Source organism: Pseudorca crassidens, chromosome 14 (assembly GCF_039906515.1).
Source record: "Pseudorca crassidens isolate mPseCra1 chromosome 14, mPseCra1.hap1, whole genome shotgun sequence".
In the NCBI taxonomy this organism is placed as follows: Eukaryota; Metazoa; Chordata; class Mammalia; order Artiodactyla; family Delphinidae; genus Pseudorca; species Pseudorca crassidens.
The window spans coordinates 10,071,711-10,094,036 of record NC_090309.1 but is presented as its reverse complement, the minus strand read 5'-3'; the positions used below and the strand labels follow the sequence as shown (position 1 = coordinate 10,094,036).

Here is a 22,326-nt window from a genome sequence, read left to right as displayed (position 1 = left end):
CTGCTGCACCCAAGGGTTGGGGAGAAGGAGGGAGAGAGAGACAGAGACCGAGGGAAATTAAGAAAGAGGATCAGGGGCTTCCCTGGTGGCGCAGTGGTTGAGAATCTGCCTGCTCATGCAGGGGACATGGGTTCGAGCCCTGGTCTGGGAGGATCCCACATGCTGCAGAGCAACTAGGCCCATGAGCCACAACTACTGAGCCTGCGCGTCTGGAGCCTGTGCTCCGCAACAAGAGAGGCCGAGACAGTGAGAGGCCCGCGTACTGCGATGAAGAGTGGCCCCCGCTTGCCACAACTAGAGAAAGCCCTCGCACAGAAACGAGGACGCTACACAGCAAAAATTAATTAATTAATTAATAAACTCCTACTCCCAACATCTTCTTTTTTTGTTTGTTTTTGTTTTTTTTGCGGTACGCGGGTCTCTCACTGCCGTGGCCTCTCCCGCCGCGGAGCACAGGCTCCAGACGCGCAGGCTCAGTGGCCATGGCTCACGGGCCCAGCCGCTCCGCGGCATGTGGGATCTTCCCGGACCGGGGCACGAACCCGCGTCCCCTGCATCGGCAGGCGGACTCCCAACCACTGCGCCACCAGGGAAGCCCCCAACATCTTCTTAAAAAAAAAAAAAAAAAAGGAAAGAGGCTCAGGATCCAGGGAAAAGCAAAGAGAAGGGGAGAAAGGAGGAGATGAGAGAGAATGAGGGAAGGGAGGAGGAGGAAAGAGACCCAAAGTGAGACAGAGAAGACAAAAGGAACAGAAAAATTCTGCAAATGTAGAAAACAGCAGTGACCTCTCCAAAAGGCCCAAATGGAAGGAGGGAGGTGAGAGGGAGGGGACCAGCCGCGGAGCCCTGAGGTGGGGCTGGAGACAGCCTGACCTCCCTGCAAACAGTGCTTGTACCTAAAGATGGGTAATATGTTGTCATGACAACAGATGTAGCATTTAGGGCAATTACTCGTGAATAACAGAGGGAAGAGGGAGCAGTCCTGGCTGGTGCTGCAGCCCAGGGAGGGGGTGTCTCAGGGGCAGCCCCAGGCCCCCATCTGCCCCGCCCCATCCCAGGCCCTCACCTCAGCCTCAGCTCGGCCAGGACCTTTCCAGTCCAAGAGTCTCCCCCAGGGCAAAATTCTGAGCCACACTGCAATTCCCCAGGCCCTGCCTCCTTTCCATCCTGCCTAGCCTGATAGCAAACACAGGCACTGTCTCTGCAACAGCATCTCACCTTAACTCTCTCCACGACCCACTGAGTGAGGCACAGCAGGGCCCTCATTTTACAGATGACAATACAAGAGTCAGCGAAGTCGAGTAACTTTTCTGGGGTCACACAGCAAATAAGCTGGTTTCTGAAGGCCACTCTGCTGCTCAGCGCAGGCCCTCCCCAGATGATTCCCAGGACGTGGGCAGGCCTAGAGATGGGCTATCCCTGAACACCTCACCCTCCAGCACCTTCTGGAAAGGGTCAGAGACAGCATATGTGAGTGAGAAGAAAGAGGGGAACAAAACGTCCAATGCACTGGCTCTGTACAGACACCATCCCATTTTGTCTCGAGATAATTCTTCCATTTTAGACATGAGAAAACAGGCTGAGAGAAGTGACATCCCCAAGGACCCCACTTGGTCAGGGGCAGATGCCAGCCCCAGCGCCCTGTTGATGGGCAGCTCTGGGGCTGCTCCAGGCCTGGTTGAGCCGGGGCAGGTGGCAAAGCAACTCGCTGGACATGCCAGGGTTCGAGGAATTAGGGAACTTCTGCAGGGTGACTGCAGGGCCTGGGCTCTGTTTGCTGGGGGTCCTGAGTCTGGGGGCTTGGAGACCTCAGAGGCCAAGCCTCCCATCCAGCTCCCTGCTGTCGAGGGCAGCCCCCGTTAGGAAGCCTGTGTGTCCACAGGTGCCCCTTCTGCTTCCATCCTCTGAGCCATTGGCCTCACATCCACAGAGCCTGCAGACAAACATCCCGTTCAAGGTCACCAGACCGAGGGGGTGGTGGGACATCCCAGCTCCCAGCGCCTAGGGGAAGGAAGGGAGCGCCGGGCTGCGATGAGTGGGCAGCTGGGAAGTGCGTGCTCGGCCTCTGCAGAGGGCGCGTTTGTTAGTAATCCCGGTCTCTGGGAGGATGAGGCGCTGGCCTTTCACAGGCCTTCAGAGCTCTGCCTAGCTGGCGTCAGGATGACAGCAGGGCCCTCTTAACACCCTCCAGGCCCGTCCTGAGGGAGCTTCCCCAAGGATGAGACCCAGACCCCAGCATCTCCCTGAAACAGCCCCTAGAACCTGGAAGGGCTAGCCAGGGCCGAGGCCTGACCCAGCTGGGAAGGGAGAGAACCAAGGGGCTGGGGGCTCCCAGAAGCTGCTTAATGCTGTGGAGTGGATCCGTGGGGGAGAAGGAGCGTGTGTGGGGTGTGTGTGTGTGTGTGTGTGTGTGTGTGTGTGTGTGTGTGTGAGAGAGAGAGAGAGAGAGAGAGAGAGAGAGAGAGAGAGAGAGAGAGAGAGATCACTAAGGGAATTGACTGCAGTTGGTGAGGCGGGGCTGAGGATTTCAAGCCTTTCTAGAGAAAAAGGAAAAGAAGAGGAACGTTACGAGGAGGAGGAATCAAGAAGATAGAATAAAGGGGCTGATGTCCCTGCACGGGGGTCCCTCCAGTGCCCCCAGCCACCATGCAGGCCCGTCCCTGCAGGTGCAGGTGGCACAGAGCCTGGTCTGGCCACCTAAGGGGCTCACGGCACTCTCACAACTGTGATGGGGGGTGGGGGGGCAAGGTGAGCAGCCCCAGGCACCCAGGGGAGCAAGCACCGTCCTGCATGGAGCTGCCAGGGCAAGTAACCCCTGCGTGGTCAGGATTCACCCCAACGGAGACTTCTGAGTGAGGATGAGAAAGGAGGATGGGAAGGGGGGTGAAGGGAAGCGGGGTGTACTCATCACTGGCTGGATCCGAGTCTAGGGGAGTTGGTATATGGAGGGGGGCAAGGAAGCCTGGGCAGAGTAAGAGGGGCTGCATCTTCTGAGTCCCCACCCCAGGCCAGAGGTCAGGGCACCCAGAGTCAGGACACGAGGGGCTGCAGCCTTATCACCCCAGCGAGCCCTGCAGCCAGGGTGAGAGGTGGGCTCCACACTGTCCTCGCCCCTGAGCCGAAGGGCCGAGGGCGCCAGGCTCACCACGTTACCCCTCGGCATCTGCAGAGCCACTCCCAGTCCCCAGAGCGCAGGGCAGAGGGGGATGCGTGTCAAGGACAAGCCAAGCCCTAGAGGGGTCTGGCAGCCTGGCGGGTGGGCTGAGGTGGGTGTCATGTGAACCCTGATGACTTGTGGGGCAGTTGGTGCCAGCCTGCCCTCAAACCTCCACCCACGCACACCGGTCTGGTACCACGACTGCGGACCGGCCCTTCCCCACTGCCTGTCCTGCGCCTGCCCCTTCTCTAAGGGCATATGGGCGGCTTGTGCCGTATCTGAGCTGAAGCCCTCCAACCTCCAGAGAGCCATGACCTGAGTTTGGGAGACCTGCTCTGATTGGCTACGTGACAGTCCCTAAAACGGCCGGCCCCGTTTCTGCACCTGCAGGACAGAGGGTAGAGATGAAACTGACGCCCCAGATTCATTCCTTTCCTCCTAGCAGGGTCTTTGTAACCTGGTCCCTTTCTCCTTCCTTCATCCACGCAGTTCCCACCTTCTGCTCTCCACTGACTGGGTCTCAAAGGAGTACATGGGAAATGGGGTGCTGGGCATGCAGCCAGGGGTCCAGGGACACCCAGAGGTCCACAGAGACCAGTGGCACTCACCCAGACCCTGGGAGCAGCGGCCTGAGGGACTTCTGGGCCGAGAAAAGAAAATAATCCAGCCTGTGGGCTGCCTCCCGCTGTGACTGTGTCTCCCCCCCTTTGCCTCCCCCTCCCCCTCCTCCTGACACTCAACTCTCTTCCCCACTTCCTGGAGCCAGGACACCCAACATCCCTACTTATTTTTAGTCCGTGGCCTCTGGAGCAGGGCTGCTGGCCCTGGGCCTCCCCCGGCCCTATCCCCTGCCCCTGGGGGGCAGCCTGGGGCCAGCAGGCATCTCAAAACATGAGGGAGCACACACCCAAGCCATCAGCTGGACAGTACACCCCCCCTGCTCACTCCCTCCTGCACCCCCCTCCTGCCTGAGACAGCAGCCACTAGTCTTCTGTGGAGTGTGGCCTCCAGCAGGCCTCCTCCCAGCTTCCTGCCCCCACCAAGGCTCAGCCCCTGCTGCACTCCGTCCCTCAGTACTCTGTAACCTTGTACTGGAGACCTCTCCGTTGCCCATTGGACCCCTACACACACCGCGGCTCCCAGGGTTCAGGGTGGTGTTGACTCTCTCTGCAGCCCTTCAAACCTGGTACAGAGCTCAGCACACTGGACAAGCAGGGCAGGAAGGAACCCAGATGTCCAGGTCGGCTCAGCACAGGGCCCTCCAAACTGCTTATTTTGGACTGCCCATCCCAAGACCGCAGCCAAGACGGTTATGGGGGGCAGTAGGCATCACCAGGGGCAGCCTCTGTCCACCTCCACAGTCCCAGCAGTTCCCTTCGGCCCCAAACTTTCACGCTCCACTCACAGCCAACCTGCCCAGCTCCCCAAAGATGGCTCAGCCAACGGCCCATATCTCTCTACTATTCTTCCCTCCCCGGGAGGAGTTCCAACAACTATAGCTTTCTCCACCTCACCACGTCTCCAGGGACACTTTAGCACCCTGGAGACTGGTGTCAGGGCAGCTGACCAGCCAGCCCTTACATCTTCACTATTTGCCAGGCACTGTCAGTCCTGGAATATGCAGTGAAGAAGACGGATAAATATCCCAGCCCTCGTGGAGCTTATAGTCCAGGAGGGGAAAAAGATAAGGAAGGATAGGGCTTGCCTGGTGGCGCAGCGGTTGAGAGTCCGCCTGCCGATGCAGGGGACACGGGTTCGTGCCCCGGTCCGGGAAGATCCCACAATGCCATGGAGCGGGTGGGCCCGTGAGCCATGGCCGCTGGGCCTGCGCGTCTGGAGCCTGTGCTCCGCAACGGGAGAGGCCACAACAGTGAGAGGCCCGCGTACCGCAAAAAAAAAAAAAAAAAAAAAGATAAGGAAGGATAGGTAAGTGAAATAGCTACTATGCCGCTGGAGATAAGTGCTGAGGAGAAAACCTCCAGCAGGGAAGTGAGATAAGTGCTTGGTTGGGGAGGGGCCAAGAAGGTGCAGCGGGGAATGACGCGCATTGATGGATGGGGGCTGCCAGATTGGCCCATTGCTGTGGAGCGCTGTACAGGTGAAGAGAACTGAGGCTCAAACTCCTCTCCTGGAACACGGGGAGCTACATCTGCTCAAACCAGGTGATCAGACTCACAAGCAGCATGACAGGCCATTCAGCTACTGGGGCTGGGTGACAGTTGAACAATCCTTGCCTTACTTTATACACTCCTGAGCGAATAAGACCTCCCAGTGCCCCCAGCATCCCTTTCCCACTCTTCCTGCCCATCTACAGCCCAGGTCAAAGTGTGAAGGCCCAGGGATTTCCCTGGCGGTCCAGTGGTTAGGACTCGGCACTTTCACTGCCAAGGTCCTGGGTTCGATCCCTGGTTGGGGAACTAAGATCCCACAAGCTTCAAGGTGCGGTCAAAAAAAAAAAAATGTGAAGGCCCAGGAAGTCCCCAGCCTCATCTAATCCCCACCATGATGCCTGGCCTTGACCCCTGCAACCTGCCCCCAGACCTTCCCTCTGCTGGAACCTGTGTTTCCATATGCAGCTTTCTCGGAATCTCTGGGGTCCTCCTGGGAGCTGACATTTGATACCTGGGTACCCCCTACTGCAGCAGCAGTGCAGGAAGCCTAGAGGTCTCCAGAGATGACTCCCTTTATCATCCCCAGTAGCTCCCCTCACATCGCACTGGGTGGCCCAGTCCCCCATGCCCACAGAGGACAAGGCCAGGATTCCCCCTAGACCTAGCTGCTAGGTTTGCACACCAGCTGCTGCTATAGTTTGAGAATGCCCTCCTGGCACTGCCTATAGCCTCATCTCAGCTCACAGAGAGATGATGGCCTCTGCTACTGATGTCTGTCATAGGCACAGTAGTAAGGGTATAGACACAGATGTGGTGTATTTGACATTTGCCTGAGAACGCTTCCCTCCCAGCAACACACTAAAGAAATCCTGGCAGAAGCTCATGGGACCGTGGGGTGACAGAAGGCCGGTAGAGGAGATTCCATACACAGGATGAGGCCATCTTCCAGGGCAGCGTTCACCTTCCTTCTATCAGGCCACTGAGCAGTGAGTCAGGGGACACCTGGGAGACAGGGGCTTCTGCCAGCTCACCTTGGAGAGGACCTGGGCTTCCAGAGGAGCAATCATAACGGCCCTGCCATTTGCGGTGCCCTCTCTGCACTCCCACACTCTACTAGGACATTTTATGTATCATCTCTTCCTCTCAACACACCTCTCCAATCTTACGGTAGTTAACGTTATCCCATTTTAAACGTGAGGAAATGGAGGCTTGGAGAGGTTTTGCACTTTGTCTGAGGCTGCCTGGCCAGTAGGCGATGGAGCCAGGTTTGACTGCAAATCCAAGTATTGCTTTCATGCTGCCACTGGGATGACCCAACCAGGCCCTCTCCCTGCCTGTCGCCTCTCTGTCCAGCCTTCTAGTCATCCACACTCCGGGATGGGTCCCTGCCATCACCTCCCGGGACGCCCCGGTGCTTCCCCAGCTCTGCGGGGACAGTTCTCCCGCCTGTAGGTCAACCAAGGCCAGGATGGAATCTTCCAACAGAATTTCTCTAGGAAGCTATGGGAAAACAAAACAAAACAAAACAGAAAAATTAAACACCAAATCAGAGATGCATTCCTGGAGCGGAGGGTTCCCAGCCTTAGGTGACTAAGGCCAAGGCTGTCCCAGATTGCTGGGAAAACTCACTCGCTCAACAGATGTCCCTGTGTGCCTGCTCTGTGCCATGTTGTACCTTTAGGCCACGAACAGGTAGCAGGCAGAGGAGTCCCTGCCCTTGCCAGGGAGGCCCCCTGGGCACATGCGGCCACAGCAGGGGTTACTTAAAAACCACAGCTTCTCCTTGTGTCATTCCAGGCCATGACCCCATGGGAGCATGTTTTCCCCAGGAGCCCCCCCTCCCCTGCCTGCCCCTCCTGGAGGACCTCAGCTCACTTCCTCCTCCATGACCCCCCAACCCCCAGCTCAAGTCCCCTTCCAGCCTTACTTTACACACAGTGTCAAGCACAGGCTCACTGCTGCCACCACCAGGCACATGCCCACCCCCCTGTTCCACCAGCACCCAGCCTGCCTTGGAGGAATATCTTTCAAGATGGCCCTTCTGAGAGCTCCCCTGGTGGCGCAGTGGTTAAGAATCTGCCTGCCAATGCAGGGGACACGTGTTCGAGCCCTGATCCGGGAAGATCCCACATGCCGCGGAGCAACTAAGCCCATGCGCCACAACTACTGAGCCTGCACACTAGAGCCCATGCTCTGCAACAAGAGAAGCCACTGCAATGAGAAGCCCACGCACCACGACGAAGAGTAGCCCCCGCTCGCCACAACTAGAGAAAGACCGCGTGCAGCCACGAAGACCCAACACAGCCAAAAATAAAATAAATAAAAATAAATTTATTTAAAAAAAAAAAAAAAGGGCTTCCCTGGTGGCGCAGTGGTTGAGAGTCCGCCTGCCGATGCAGGGAACACAGGTTCATGCCCCGGTCCGGGAGGATCCCACAGGCCGCAGAGCGGCTGGGCCTGTGAGCCATGGCCGCTGAGCCTGCGCGTCCGGAGCCTGTGCTCCGCAACGGGAGAGGCCACAACAGTGAGAAGCCCGCGTAGCGCAAAAAAAAAAAAAAGAAAAAGATGGCCCTTCTGAGACTTCCCTGGTGGTCCAGTGGTTAAGACTCCGCGTTCCCAATGCAGGGGGCCCGGGTTTGATCCCTGGTCGGGGAACTAGATCCCACATGCATGCTGCAACTGAGATCCCGCATGCCGCAACTAAAGGATCCCGCATGCCTCAAGGCACAACGAAGATCCGTCACAGCCAAATAAATAAATAATTTTTTTTAATTAAAAAAAATAAAAAAGATGGCCCTTCTAAGTTGCATGCCACCTAGATTTCCCTGGGACACAGATGTCATGGGCAGGACAGGGAGGTGGCTGAGGGGTGTTACATGAGCCTCAGGTGGGAAGGGGATGGAGGCCATAAGTGCCAGCAGAGGAGGAAGCCTGGTGGGCAGGTAGGGGAGCCACTTTCTCAACAATACACAAGCAGAAAAAGACAGGGGTGAGGTGGGGGCCAGAGACACTGACTCAGTTCCCCCTCCTCTCCCTGCCCCTGCCCAGGGGTTCCTGGGGAAGCACCCAGGACATCATTTGAACCATGCTCTAGGCCGACTCCACCAGACAATGAGGAATTTGAAGCTCAGAGAGGTGAAGGAATTTGCCTAACATCACACAGCAATTTGGCAGCCTGGCTGGGACCATGACCTGAGCCTCTGGACCCTGGCCAGTGCTTCTGAACCAACTGAGGAAATCCTTCAAAGCCCTGTGCCCACCCTAACTCCAGCAGGGGGTGGAGAGGCCACAGCTGGGATTTGCAGCTATGACAGCTGTGTCAAAGTAGTACCTGACAACGGGCACCCAGGGACCTAGTGGGCCTGCTGCCTGTGACCACCCGGCCCAGCCCTCTCCTGCACTGGCCCAGGGAGGGCCGGGTTTAACCCTCGCCTGCCCCCAGTGTCCAGGGACTCCAAGCAGCGGTCTCAGGCAGCCTCTCACGCTCCCTCCCTCCCAGCTGCAGCTGGGCTGGGGTGGGAACTGGGATGACACAGGGACACCCGGGCTCCCCACTGCCAGAGTCCGGCCCTTTTCCTTCTTCAAGCAGCCCAGGTCCCCATCCAGGTGGAGGTAGTGGCATTCCATCTGAGCCCTAGCTGCTCTGAGATCAGAGGGGCCCACCCCTGCCAGCTCCAGAAGGGGCATGCCCGCTCCCCAGGGAACTCAGGTCAGGGCCTTCGCACCCTTGGTTGGGGCCCAGCATCTCCTCTGCCTGCTGGGGAGCCAGGAGCCCCAGAAAGCTGCAGCAGGGCCAGAAATAGCCCCGACTTGCCAGGGAGGGAGGCTCTTTTTTGGTCCCCAGTGTGTTCCAATCCCCTTGCCATCACAATAGTCCACGGAGCCTGCCGGCCCCAAGAAGAGTAAGGACAGTCCCCAAAGGAGAGGCAGAAGTCAGAGGGCCAGGAGGAGGAAGAGGGGAGGCTGAGAGAAGGGGGAGCAAATTCCTGAGGACTGGGAAGTGGGAAGGGCCAGGGAGGGGAAGGGAGGGGAGAGAGGGGAAAGAGGAAGGAACAGGGGTAGAACCCCAGGGGTAGAGGGCGGGCATTAAGAGGGGGGCGCCTCTCCCTTTGAAGTCACTGCCATCACTAGATGGTCACAGGCCAAGCCAAGGGCAGGAGACTCTGGCCAAGGGCCAGGCAAGGGTGTAAGAAGATCAGAGGCAGCACGCCCTGGGGAGGGTGCAATATCTTTTTTGGGCCTCAGTCTCTTCTTTAATAAAATTCAGGGATTGGACTGAGCTGTCAGGAATGGAAAACCTGTGACACACATACCATCACTTACTCATTCCCTAGCAGTGACAGACATGAGCAGTCTATCACAGCACTGCTGCCAACTGAATCCATCCAGATGCAGCTTCAGAATCCCCTAACACACAGCGCCAGCCCCAGTTTCCTCTTCTGTAAAATGGCCACACCCAGCAGAGTTATGAGGATCAAACAAGACATGTATTCAGAATGGACTGCCAACAGCTCAGCTCTAGCAGGAGTAATTTTCTGCCACCATCTCCAGAGATTGGGTGGGGAGCTCTTCTCCCATGCTAACGGCAGAGAGTGTGGTCCAGTAAAAGGAGCTTGGGCATGGATGACCTCAGGTGAGCCATTGCATCCTTTTTGGGTTTTTTTTGTTTTTTTTTTTTTTTTTTGCGTACGCGGGCCTCTCACTGTTGTGGCCTCTCCCGTTGCGGAGCACAGGCTCCGGACGCGCAGGCTCAGCGGCCATGGCTCACGGGCCCAGCTGCTCCGCGGCATGTGGGATCTTCCTGGACCGGGGCACAAACCTGTGTCCCCTGCATCGGCAGGCTGACTCTCAACCACTGCGCCACCAGGGAAGCCCTGTTGCATCCTTTTAAGCCTCCATTTCCCTGGAATAAAATGGGCTGATACTTACCTTACCTAAAAGGATTAAATGAGGTAATCAGCGGAAGCAGCAGAAGAGCCAGGGGCTCAGTAAATGGGAAGAGGTGAGCTACCTTGATACGCCCTCCTCAGGCCCGGCGCCTTAGTGGTGGGTGCACAGGCTGGTGGGAGGCGCTGGGAGCTCCTCAAGGCAGGGCCTGGCTTCCTTGTAAAGTCCTCAGTGAAGCCCTGTGTCCCCAAGTCCACCAGTGATGGTGAATACATTGGAGTCTCTGGTCGTTGCCGCTGGCAGAAGCCACGGCCCCTTCAAGTGTGAATGCTTGGCTGTGGCGGGGGTGGCCTCCCCACACCGGATCTGGGCCGTCCCTACCCGGGCTTCATCCCTCCCTGGGGTCTGCCATTGGCATCGGCCCTACCCCACCCCCTGCCGCCTGCGCCTGCCAGCAGCCTGCTGCCTGGCCTCCCCTGCCCACAGAAGCAGGCCAGCCTTGTTCGGGGGCCAGAGACTACCTTCTCTGCGGTGACAGGAAGCCTGGCGGACTCAGCTCCTAACCCAACTCATGGGGTGCCTTTGGGGCCTCAGACCCTTCACCTGGGAAGCGAGGAGACTGAGAGGAGCCGTCAGCAGGCCTTCCAGCTCTGAATCTTAGTGCTGGAGAGCCTGACACGGACCAGCTCCATCCTACTCTCCCGCCCCTTGCTGAAGGCAGCAGCTTAAAACATCCCTCAGGGCTTCCCTGGGGGCGCAGTGGTTGAGAGTCCGCCTGCCGATGCAGGAGATGCGGGTTCGTGCCCCGGTCCTGCCCCGGTCCGGGAAGATCCCACATGCCGCGGAGCGGCTGGGCCCGTGAGCCATGGCTGCTGACCCTGAGCGTCTGGAGCCTGTGCTCCCCAACGGGAGAGGCCACAAGAGTGACAGGCCCGCGTACCGCAAAAAAAAAAAAAAAAAAAAATTCCTCAGAGTGACCCTCCCTCATCCCTCCTCCCCTCCCCTACCCCTCTCCTCCTCCCCCTCCCCCTCCCCTCCTCCCCCCTCCCCCTCCCCCTCCCCTCCTCCCCCCTCCCCTCCCCTCCTCCCCCTTCCCCCTCCTCCTCCCCTTCTCCTCCTCTCCCTCCTCCTCCCCTCCCCTCCCCTCCCCTCCTCCTCCCCCCTTCCCCTTCCCCATGTCCCCCCCATCCCATGTGGGTGGTGTCTGACCACCTCTGCTGGCCCCCAGCTGTTGTGCCTGCCCGCCCATCAGGGCTGGCTTCAGGCTGGCTCTTGAACTGCCACAAATTCACCATCACAACATGTTTTGCCTGTGCTTTTTCCTGCCCAGGATACCTTCCCGTCTTCCCTCTTGGTACACTCCTGATCTTCCCCCAAGACCCTGCCCAAAGGCCATCTCCTCTGCGATGCCCTCCTTTCCTTCCCTTCCCGGGCAGCCAGTCTCAGGCTCCCCTGGCGACTCTCGCCCCCACTGACTTGTAATAATGGATAAGGGATGCTGAGTGGACAAAGCAGGCAGGCAGGTGTGTGGGTACCAGCCAGCTGCACCCATAGGAGGAAAGGGCAACTGGCCCTGGGAAGGCGCCCATGCCCAGAGTCTACTACTCAAGCAGGTGAGGAATAGCTCCTCCTGGCAGCGCTTGGACAATGAGGACACAGCTTGCTTATTACAAAATATCCCTTTATTGGTAAAATAGCTCAGACTTAAAAAAAAAACCTGCATATCACAACAAGGGAGTCACAGGCAACGATAGCAGGGGTCGCATGGGGCACACACAGGACCAGTCAGCAGATGTCATAAACCAGCCCCTCCCCCGGGCCCAGCCTCCCCAGCTCCGCCCGGAGGCAATGCACTGGCCTCACACTGAGACCAGGGAATGAACTGGACAGCCTCCCACCCCAGGAGGGACTCTCTTTGGTCCCCTCCATTCTCTCCACCCCAGAAAACTCCCTCAGCGTCCCTCCAAGTCTAGCCAGGCCCATCAGCGTGCCAGCAGTGCCTGTGCTGCTCAGCCCCGCCCCCAAGACAGGATGCTCACCGGATGAATGGTGAAGCCAGGCGCTCGCATGGGGAAGACTGCAAAACATCCTCCACATTCCCTCAACTGTTCCAGGTGCCAGTTCTAGGGTGGGCGAGGGGACCAGGAGGGAGAGGCCCATGGAGGCCCATCAGTGGGGTGGAGCAACATGGCTGGGTCTGAGATGGACAGACGGTACCCACCTGGGGTGGAATCAGTTATGCATCAAAGGGACCTATTTGGGGCTTGGAGCCCTGCCCAGGAACTCCAGTGGGAGGCTCCCCTGGGAGTCCATGGGGCCCCTTCTCACCTGCTCTAGCCCCAGCACCCCACCACATGCTCTCATCTCAGACCGTTCCCATGCGGTGGGTATTTTTAGCGATCCTGGGGAAACAATGTGCCTGCTTGATGACAAAAGACTTCTCCCCCCATTGGGGGGTCCAAGCCAATGAAAACCCTCTTGGTGTTGTAGGTGAAATGTCGAGAAGTTGTCATGCAGCGTAATAACTCCAACCTTTGCAGGCATAAGAACACATTCTCGAATAAATCCTTTAACTGAAGTCGTGGTTCTGTCTGCGACTCCCCACTTCCAGTTTGGGGTAGGAATTTACACCCCAGGCACAGAGCAAAAGTCTATAGGAAGACAGGCGGTGGTAAACCCAGAAAAGGGGGATTTTTATATCACCGAATAATCACATTTTCTGGTTCTCTAGTGCGTTCCCCCACGGAGCTCAAAACTTTCCGCGAAGCCTTTCATCTCCCTGCAGCAAGTAGGCGGCAAGCTATTGTTGCCCTGGGTTTTGCAGGCGGTAAATGCTAGTGATCAGGGCTCTCCCGTGGAGGCAGAGGCCAGACCCCCAGACCACCCCCCAGGAGGCATCCATGCACCCACCAGCCTCCCAGAGGGACGCCGGGTGAGGAAAAGGATCCGCAGTTCTGGAGTTACAACTCCAAAAGCAGGGGGAAGGAGAGGAAGGGCCCAAAGATGGGGCCAGCCCATAAGCCCCCACCCAGGGTCTAATGGGGACCACGGGCACACGGCACGGATGCCCATCATCGTTTCTGCCCCTTCCTCAGCAGCAGGCCCTCCTGGAAGAAGCGGAAGGCTGGCTTCCTGCTCTTTTCAAGGGGAAGATGAGAAAGATACAAAACGCCACAAGCAAGTGATCAACCAGAAAACACAGGGTCCTCAAGGTTTGCAGGGGTCTGGGGTTCTGCGAGGGAGCCTGGCCGCGGCTACATTCAGGAAGGTCCAAGCCTCATCCATCTGCCTGTGCACAGGCAGGGGGTGGAGAAGATGGCCCCCCACGGCCAAGCCAGCAAGGGGAGGCTTCAAATAGACCCTGCCCCTCCGAGGGGGTTCCCGGGATGAGGCCTGCAGGACCAGGGAAGGGACCAGAAAGCCCTAGGGAGGTGGCCACATACAACGGGGCAAGAAGCAGGGTGGCCCTGGCACCAACCCCACATGGGCAGCGGGCAGGCGGGCTCACCAGGCCGTCTGGGTCCACTTGCGGCAAAGGATCCTTCGGAAGGCACGACGAAAGTCCTGGTTGAAGATGGTGTAGATGACAGGGTTCAGTGAGCTGTTGCAGTAGCCAATCCAGAAGAAGAACTGGAAGAGGCCGTGGGGCACCTTGCAGTGCTGAGGGCAGATGGCACCCAGGCTGTAGCTGAAGAAGAAGGGGAACCAGCAGAGCACAAAGACGCCGATGACCACGGCCAGCACGAACGTGAACCGCTTCTCCCGGGTCAGCTGCGTCCGCCGCCGCCACCACTGCCCCCCCGCAGTGCCCTTGCCCCTGCTCAGGAGCACCTGGCCACGTAGGGTTGCCAGCAGCCGGGAACCCTGTGGTTGCTGCAGGGATGGGCTGCAAGCTGAGGCGGGAGACGCTGCCGAGGCCTTCGGCTCACACACCCCCTCCTCCTCCTCTTCAGCCCCCTCCTCCTCTGGAGATGTCCCACAAACACCTTCCTTCTGACCCTGGCCTGAGCTGGGGCGGGCAGGCCAGCTGGGTGGCAAGGCGGGGGTCCCAGGGTCTTCAGGGGTCTCCCCCTCGTCTTTCTCCCCAGTGGGCTGGGAGCATCCATTGGCCTCTCCAGCAGTAGCCAGTTGAGAGGTCAGAGTTGGCAATCTGGCCGAGGCTGAAACTTCCCCAGGGACAGGGTGGGGCGGCTTAGACCCCCCCTCCCTAGGGCCCCCCTTGGCCCTGGGACCTCTGCAGTGGCTGCGCTTGGCGATCAGATAGATCCGCAGGTAGACAAGGATCATGATAAGGCAGGGTGCAAAGAAAGATCCGATGCTGGAGGCCAGGATGTACCAGGCCTCTTGGTTGAGCTTGCACTGGGGGCGCCCTCGGGGCTGCGGAGCCGGGTCGCCCTTGTAGATGAGGGGCGGCAGCGAGATGACAGCTGCGATGAGCCACACGGTGAGGATGATGCATTTGATGCGGCGCGGGGTGCGCTTGGAGTTGTACTCCAGCGCGCGGCTCACGGCCCAGTAGCGGTCCAGGCTGATGGCACACAGGTGTACGATGGAGGAGGTGCAGAAGAGCACGTCGAGCGCCAGGTACACCTCGCACCAGGTGCGCCAGAAGTACCAGTAGCCCAGCAGCTCGTTGGCCAGCGAGAAAGGGATGATGAGCGTGGCCACCAGGATGTCGGCGGCGGCCAGCGACACTAGGAACAGGTTCTGCGGGGCTCGCAGCGAGCGGCTTGTCAGCACAGCCAAGATGACCAGCGCGTTGCCGAAGATGGTGAAGAGGATGAGGAAGGTGATGACCGCCGCGATGGCCGCAGTGGCCTGCACGGAGTAGGGCTCCTGGTGGTCCATGGCGGGGCCGGACGCGGCCAGAAGGGGCGCTGCTCGCCCAGCGCGTGCACAGCCGGCGACAGCGCTTTCCCACCCAGGTCGGCTAGACGAGGGTGTCGACCCCCTGGCTGAGCTGAAGGTGCTGGAGCCCCATGGCCAGGCCGAAAGGGGCCAAGAGGGCGGGGGACGCCCGGGGCCGGCCACCGCCCTCCTACATCCTCTTGCACCGGCGCCCGGGCTCCCTGCCGTCTGCCCCGGAGAAGTTTACGAAGATGTCCCGCTGCCGTCCCCGCCCCGCCCGGAACGGAGGGAAAGTTGGGCGCCGCCGGGAGGCTGCTGGACTCACGCTGGGGCGCGGGGCCCCGGCCGGCCGGGCAGGCGGTTGTCGGAGGAGGCAAGGAGGGCGAGGCCCGCTCCGCTCCGCCGGCTCTAGCCCGGAGCCGCGTCTGCAGGCAGCCCGCCGCGGCAGGGGAGTGGGGAGGAGAGAGAGCGCGGCTGGAGTAGGGAGGAGACTGGAGGCGGGAGCAGGAGGAGGGAAGGGAGGCGGGGCGGGCGGTGAGACCCAGGGTGGGTGGGAGGTGCGCCTCGCTGAGGGGTGGGCGGACCGCAGCCTCCCGGCGCCCCCGGCCTCCGCCTTGGCACCCCTACTCTGTTTTCCTCCCGGCCTCCGCTCTGCGGCAGGTCAGAGGGGCCCGGCGTCTGGGGTCTTCGGGACCAAGGGAAGGATGCTGGCAGAAGTGGAAGGGTCGGCGCACGCGGGGAGCTGGGACGCGGCGCTGGCGGGTCCGCGGGCGCCGAGGCGGGACGTCTCTCCTGAGGACTGCGGGGCTAGGACCGAGCCCCCGGGTCTAGGACGGTGGGCGCGAGCAGACCTCCCCTCCCACCACCCAAGAGCCCCAAGGCGAGGGTGGGTGGGTGTGTCGGGCGCTGGAGCATAATAAACCACACCCGCTGACCGGAGCCCGCGAGGAAAGAAGCCCAGCGGAGGGCGTAGCCGAGAGACTGCTGGGAACCCCTTCCCCAAATGCTTTTCCGCACAGACTGGACTCCGTCGGGCCTGCGGAGCCCGAGGAGGCGCGCGTGGCCAGGTGGTGAGCGCCCCCTGCCGCCACCCGCCTGCCGAGCTCGTCCGCGGCCCCCAGAGACCCGCCGCCTGCCGCGTCCCGGGGCCACTGAGAAGGCTCCCAAGCCCGGGGCGGGGGGCAAGCGAGTACTCAGAGCCTGCGATTGACGACTTCAGCTTTCCCGTTTCTCCTGCAGCTGCCTCAGTTTCCTCCATTAAGGGCAAAGAGGTAAGAAAAAAAACTGGCTTGGACCCAAGTCTCAACAAATGAGACTCAGGCGGAGACGGGGGCGGGAGGCGCGGGGGAGGGGGCTTGCAAACTCCGACATCGTGACCGGTAGGAAGAGGATGTCCCCTGGTGCAGAGCAGGGAGACCTAGTCAAGGGCGGGGTCTTTTTGACACAATTCAGAGAAAATATTGGTCTCAGGGGCAGCTTCGAAGGGAAGAGCTTCCCTTTGCATTTGTAGGGACCCCCCTCCCTGCTCCAGTCTTGCTGACTCCGCCCCCACCCCGTAGGCTACGCACCCCCCTTGGAGTAGCCCTGGAAAAAGCAGTTGGGGTGAGAAGAAATTCCCGACTAAGCACACACCGCACCCTAACCTCACTCTGGCCTCAAAGAGCTGCGCAGGACCGGCGGTCGTCACACACCCTCCCCCTCCCCACGCTCCCTGTGGCCACTGCCACCAGCGCCAGCCTGGGCAGCCTCAAGGGCGCTTTTTTCACCGTTTCCGGAGCCCCTAATGCTGTAACCCCAGCCTAGACGAGGCCTATATATTGCTAGCCCACAGCTGTGCATGGCATCCTCTGTATAAAGCATCAATCCACTTCTGAAAGTAAGTCTCCCCCAAAGGACATGACCTTGATCCAGCGTGCCTGCTCCATCTTCATGGGAGCAGAGCGTGTGACCTCAAGGTGCCCACAATGTGTCACCCCTACCCAGGCTCAGACAGGTGGTACCCACCCACCCCCAGCCACATGGCAGAACTGAGGGACATCCTCCTTGATCCTGGGCTCTCCCTGCCTCTTGCCAGCCTACCCAGCTCCCCTGTTAGATGAGAGTGCCTACAGCCTGGTGGGGTAGGTACTACCTAGGCTAGGTTTGGAGAGGCGGCCAGCCTCCCTTGCCCCCTCCAGAGACAGGTTCCATGAATGCATCCTTCGACTTGCTGGGCTTCCACCCCACAGTCGCCAGGGATAGAGAGGCCTCAGAAACCCCTTCCCTGAGGCAGGACAGAGGGGTGGCCTTTGGATCTGGGGAAGCAGCCGCTTAAGCAAGTTCCTGCCTGTCCCCGTAGTTCCCTGTCCCACGGCAGGGAATCTCAGCACCCTGGTGGCCCAAATGGGCTTTGAGAAGGACCATTTTTCACCCTGTCCCACCATTCTCGGGCTGGGGGGCCGGTGGGTATCTCCCCAGACGCTGCAGTCAGCAGCAGCCTTTTGTCTGTTGGCTTGTTTTCCTTGAAAGGCCGGGCCTCCAGGCCTCTGCAGGAACTGAGGCCAGGGCTGCTTATACCAACCCCACCCCATCCTTTCTGTCCTACAAATCAATGCTGATTCTCACCTGGGCCTTCCCTGAAGGGGCAGCACCGGGCCCTGCTGGGTACCAGCCTGGGTTGAGGACAGCCAGAGAGAGTCTACAGGAACCCTTGAGGCTGAGCCACCACCCAGGCTCTGTGCCACCCGCTGCTGCCTCCCAGCCCCACCCACCCCCAAGACCAGCGGCTGGCTCTCGGGGCAGGGGGCACCGTTACGTAACTCGATTCCCGTTGCTTTCTGTGGTCTTCATCTCCCCACACACCCACAGTCCCCAGCTGCCTGCTCCACGAGCCCTGCATGAATCAGAGCCTCGGGCCCCAGCAGGGCTTCCATCAGCGCTTCCCGAACTAGATCTGACCTTCCCTCATCATCCTGCTCCACTAGGGCTGGCAGAGTCAGTCCCAGATCTACAACCAGCCAGCGGCAGGAGCTGCCTAGATTACTCCCAGCCACGTTTAGGGGGAGGGGGAGGCAGTGACAGGCACTGGCCCACCTTCCGGGCCACACCAGGCTACGTGCTGGTCCCCGGACGTGCCCTGAGCTCCCATATCTCTAGTCCTTTCCAGGGGCTGTTTGCTCTGCCAGAAACGCCCTCCTTACCCGTCCTTCTGTGCTTGGTGGACCCCTACTCTGTCTTCAAGGTCTGCTCACCTGTCACCGCCTCTCAGGCAGAGGGAGTTACCCTGCCCTCCCTCGGTGCCAATTTCATGCTCAGAGCGAGATGGAGTCCGATGGTTTGTTGCACCACCCCCTCCATCAGAGCAGACATCACTTCTCTGTCCCCAGTACCTAGCCAAGATTGTTGAAAGGTGAAGAGTAATGGTAGCAGGCATCAGCAGATGACATACACTTGAGTTTTTCTTAGACAGGTGGTACCCAAATGAAGGTGCCCCCAAGGGATGTCCTTGGAAAGAGGGGCCATGGGGGAAAGGTGACCTAGTAGCAACTTTTCCGAAGAAAGGGGAGACAGTTGTCCCATCCCTGGCTGTGAGAGCCCAGCAAGAGTTGTGCCATCTTAGTTGAAAGCCCTGGAACCACTTCTCCAGGTCTGAAAGGTGACACTGGCCCCTCTGCCTCCTTGGCCAGGGTTCCAGCAGCTCAAGGTGCTGCCCTCCCTGCCCTGAGGGCCCATGGGGATGATCCCCAACCAGGCTTCACCCCCCCCCCCAGCTTTCACCAGAAGCTCCAGCCTTTCAAATCCCTGGGACCCTTACCCCAGACCACCCTGTATGACCCAGCCTCCCCGCCTCCCCAGACCCTTGAGTCGTGCGCTGTGTGATGTAAGTCAATCATTCTCCCTCCCTCCATCACACCTCTCCTGACAAAACCCCAACCCTGGTCAAACCTAAATCATCCACCCTGCCTTTGACCAAGCAGCTGCTTTTTCCAGAGCGAAACACGCACTGCATCGACTGGCCTCGCTTTAAATTCACGACCGCAGATCTCTAGACTTCCCTAGTGGGCTCACTTACCCATGCTTCACAATCGGCATCCCCCTCCTGCCCGCCCCCTACCTGTAAGCTGTAACTTTGCTTTGTACTTAAGAGAAAATGGAAGCCATCTGGCAGGCACCCATCCCCCAAGCGCACCTGTATCCGAGCTGCATCTCCACTCTTAGGGCAAGTCCTGGGCATATGCTCTGGACCCCAACCCCTCTCATGTCCCCCAGGACTCTGCTCCTTCAATTACCTCCTCACCAGCTATCACTCCCCCACTCTAAGGGCCAGCCCCCTCCTTAAGAAGCCCTCCATGCCCCCCTGCAGCTGCCACCTTCTCGTTTGCCTGGTCATTGTCTCTAATCCCTCACATTCTCCCCTTCACCCTTGTAGGACATCTGCACCCCACCCTCCACTGAATCTCCTCCCGGTGGGTCATTTGTGACTCCACGGCGCCAAGTGCCAGGCTCATTCTGAGTCCTGTTCTTACTGTTTCTCAGCAGCGTTTTATATGATGGACCCTTCCTGGGGGACACGCTGCTCCCTCCTCACAGGCCACTTCTCAGTTTCCTTTCCTTCTCCCAAATTCTAAATCAGTGATTCTCACAGAGTGATTTTTGCCCCTTCCTAGGGACATTTGGCAATATCTGCAGACACTTTTGACTTTAACCACAGGAAGAAGGGGGTTGCTACTGGCATCTAGCGGGTAGAGGCCAAAGATGCTACCAAACATCGTACAAGGTCCAGGACACCGCCCCACACACTCCCTGACCCACCCATTTGACATCTAGTAGCCTCAGACTTCACACGCCCATTTCCCCTGAACCAGGTCTCTCTCCTCAGTTCTCACTGCTGAGATGCCCTCAGCCCCTACATCCAACCGCAAGTGCGCTTGCCTCAACCTCCAAAACATACTCCCAAAGCACCCACTTCTGCCCCTTTCCATGACCCCCATCACCTTCACTTGCACAACTGCAGTGGCTACCAGCTGTTCCTCCCGATTCCAATTCGTTTTCCAGGGAGTATCCGGCATGACTTTTTAAATTTTAAATCAGATCTTGTCACACCCTTCCTTAGAACCTTCCAGCAGCTGCTCCCTGTTGCTCGTGAAATAAAACCATCGCTTTCTGGCTGACCAGGCCCCGCCTGTCTCCCCCCGTCCACGCGCACACATCCCACTCGCACTGGCCTGACACACCTTGCTTCTTCCTGCCTCAGGGCCTCTGCACCGGCTGCTCTTTCTCTGGATGTTCCCAGGGCAGCAGCCTCCTGCCATTCAGGTCTCAGGTGAAATGCCAACAGCCTATAGAAATGTCCGCCCTCCGCCATCACTTACGAATCCCAGATGCTTTGCCTGTTTACTGTCCATCCCTCTCCCTGTCACTGAATAAACTGGGAATAGAAAACATGCCTTGTTTCCCAAGTTATTCCCAGTGCCTATAACAGAGCCTGCCTGGCACCTAAATTCAATAGATGTGTGTTGGGGCTTCCCTGATGGCGCAGTGGTTGAGAGTCTGCCTGCCGATGCAGGGGACGCGGGTTCGTGCCCTGGTCTGGGAGGATCCCACATGCCGCGGAGCGGCTGGGCCCATGAGCCATGGCCGCTGAGCCTGCGCATCCGGAGCCTGTGCTCCTCGACCGCAGAGGCCACAACAGTGAGAGGCCCGCGTATCGCAAAAAAACACAAAACAAAAACAATAGATGTGTGTGGGATGAGTGAATAAATTGATGAGCGAGCCCACACTGCTGTGTGGTTGGGGATTGGAGAATAGGCTGTAGACTCTGGGAGGTGGCGGCTATCCACCGGGCTCTGGTTGACACCCCAGGGCCCCATACATATCACACCCTCCGTGCTGGGGCTCCAGGGGCTGGACCAGGGCTGGACCATCACAGGAAGTATGGGGCTCATGGAACAGGCCTGGGCCCAGAGCTGGCCTGGGGCCTGGGCTCTGTAGTGCTAGGCAAGGAGAGGACAAGGACAGCTTCCTCCCTGATCACCCGCAAAGAAAGAGTAAGCAGTCTTCCCCCTGAGCCAATAGGATCAGCCAGCCCCACCTCCCTCTCTGGAGAACCCAGAGTCCAAGATCAAAAGTCACATCTTAATGGAGGCAGCCTCTGAGCTGGGAGGGCCTCACAGCACACAAAGCACATGGCCTTCTCTGACCCAGCGTGGCCACCGAGAAACCCCAGCTGGGTATTCAGAGACCCACAGGTCGTGATACAGCCACACTTATTTCTGATGAATGGGTATGTGTACTGTCTCTATCCTAGGGTTGGCCCAAAGTCTTTGCTTGGGAATCTCCCAGAGGAGCTGTCACCCTGCTGTGGCCAGAGCCTCTGCTCCCCTACTCTAAACTCTGATACCCCACGTCCCACGTTTGGGCACAAGACTTGGGAGAGCACCCCCAACCATGATCCTTCCCTGACACTAACACCTGAGATCAGGCCCTTGTTCAGTCTCAGAAAATCCTTGACTCAAGACTGAAACCCAAGATAGACTGAGCACAGGGGCTCCAGGCCCCCTGACGCAGTGAAGAAGTTGGCAGAGGGCACGCCACAGCCCTGCACGGCTGCACAGCCCTGTTCCCTTGGGCACAACCATTTGCTTCCCTGAGTCTCTTCCCTCCTCTGGAATATGGGTCTCACCACCTGAGGGTCCCAGGGCAATCGGGAGGATTCAAGGCACTCGGTTATGAGGTAGTCAGAACAGTCAGTATCAGACTCCTGGAGCAAGTTCCCAACTTTATTTCTACCTTCTCCCAAGACACCTGAGGGACCTGGTGCCACTGGGACGGGCATGGGCTCCTGCTTCCCTTCTACCCCAGGCGGGCCCCGAGAACAGCACCACTGGGGGGCCCCAGCTTGCTCACTGGCATCCCTGGAGACTTTCTTTGCCCCGAGAACAGCCCTCACGGGGGAGGCCAGGAGCTGATGAGTGGGCTTTGCTGAAGACAGACCAGCAGGGGGACCCTACAGCCCCTTCCCACCTTCCAGGACCTCCTCAGGCCAAGTCCCCAGGAGGGGCGGGCGGGTGTCGGACAGAGACCAGGTTCCTGGAGACAGCAACGCGGGGTGACAGCAGCTTTGAGCCCTGACTTCAGGGTCCTCGGGTTCTGGCTGTTTCCCACGTGCAGTCCTGGAGGGCCGCCACCTCTTCGTCTCCCTGGGCGGCAGGGGAGGAAGTTGGGCTCTGAAAGCCTCCTGGAGAGCAGGGCTGGAGGCTGGGGCTGCAGAGCCACATTCCCAGCACTCAGACATCAGGGAGCGAGGCTGCTCCCAGGGTCCCAGCCACTGGGTGCCCCTCCCCC

General features: G+C 59.2%; 1 protein-coding gene across 1 annotated transcript; it reads right to left on the bottom strand.

The window, feature by feature from the left end:
* Positions 1-11,819: 11,819 nt before the first annotated feature.
* On the bottom strand, positions 11,820-15,439 carry ADRA2B (adrenoceptor alpha 2B). The gene has a single exon (XM_067704288.1). It carries the CDS (start codon positions 15,001-15,003, stop codon positions 13,660-13,662), a length of 1,344 nt encoding a protein of 447 aa, XP_067560389.1. The 5' UTR covers positions 15,004-15,439; the 3' UTR covers positions 11,820-13,659.
* Between the last annotated feature and the right edge of the window lie 6,887 nt (positions 15,440-22,326).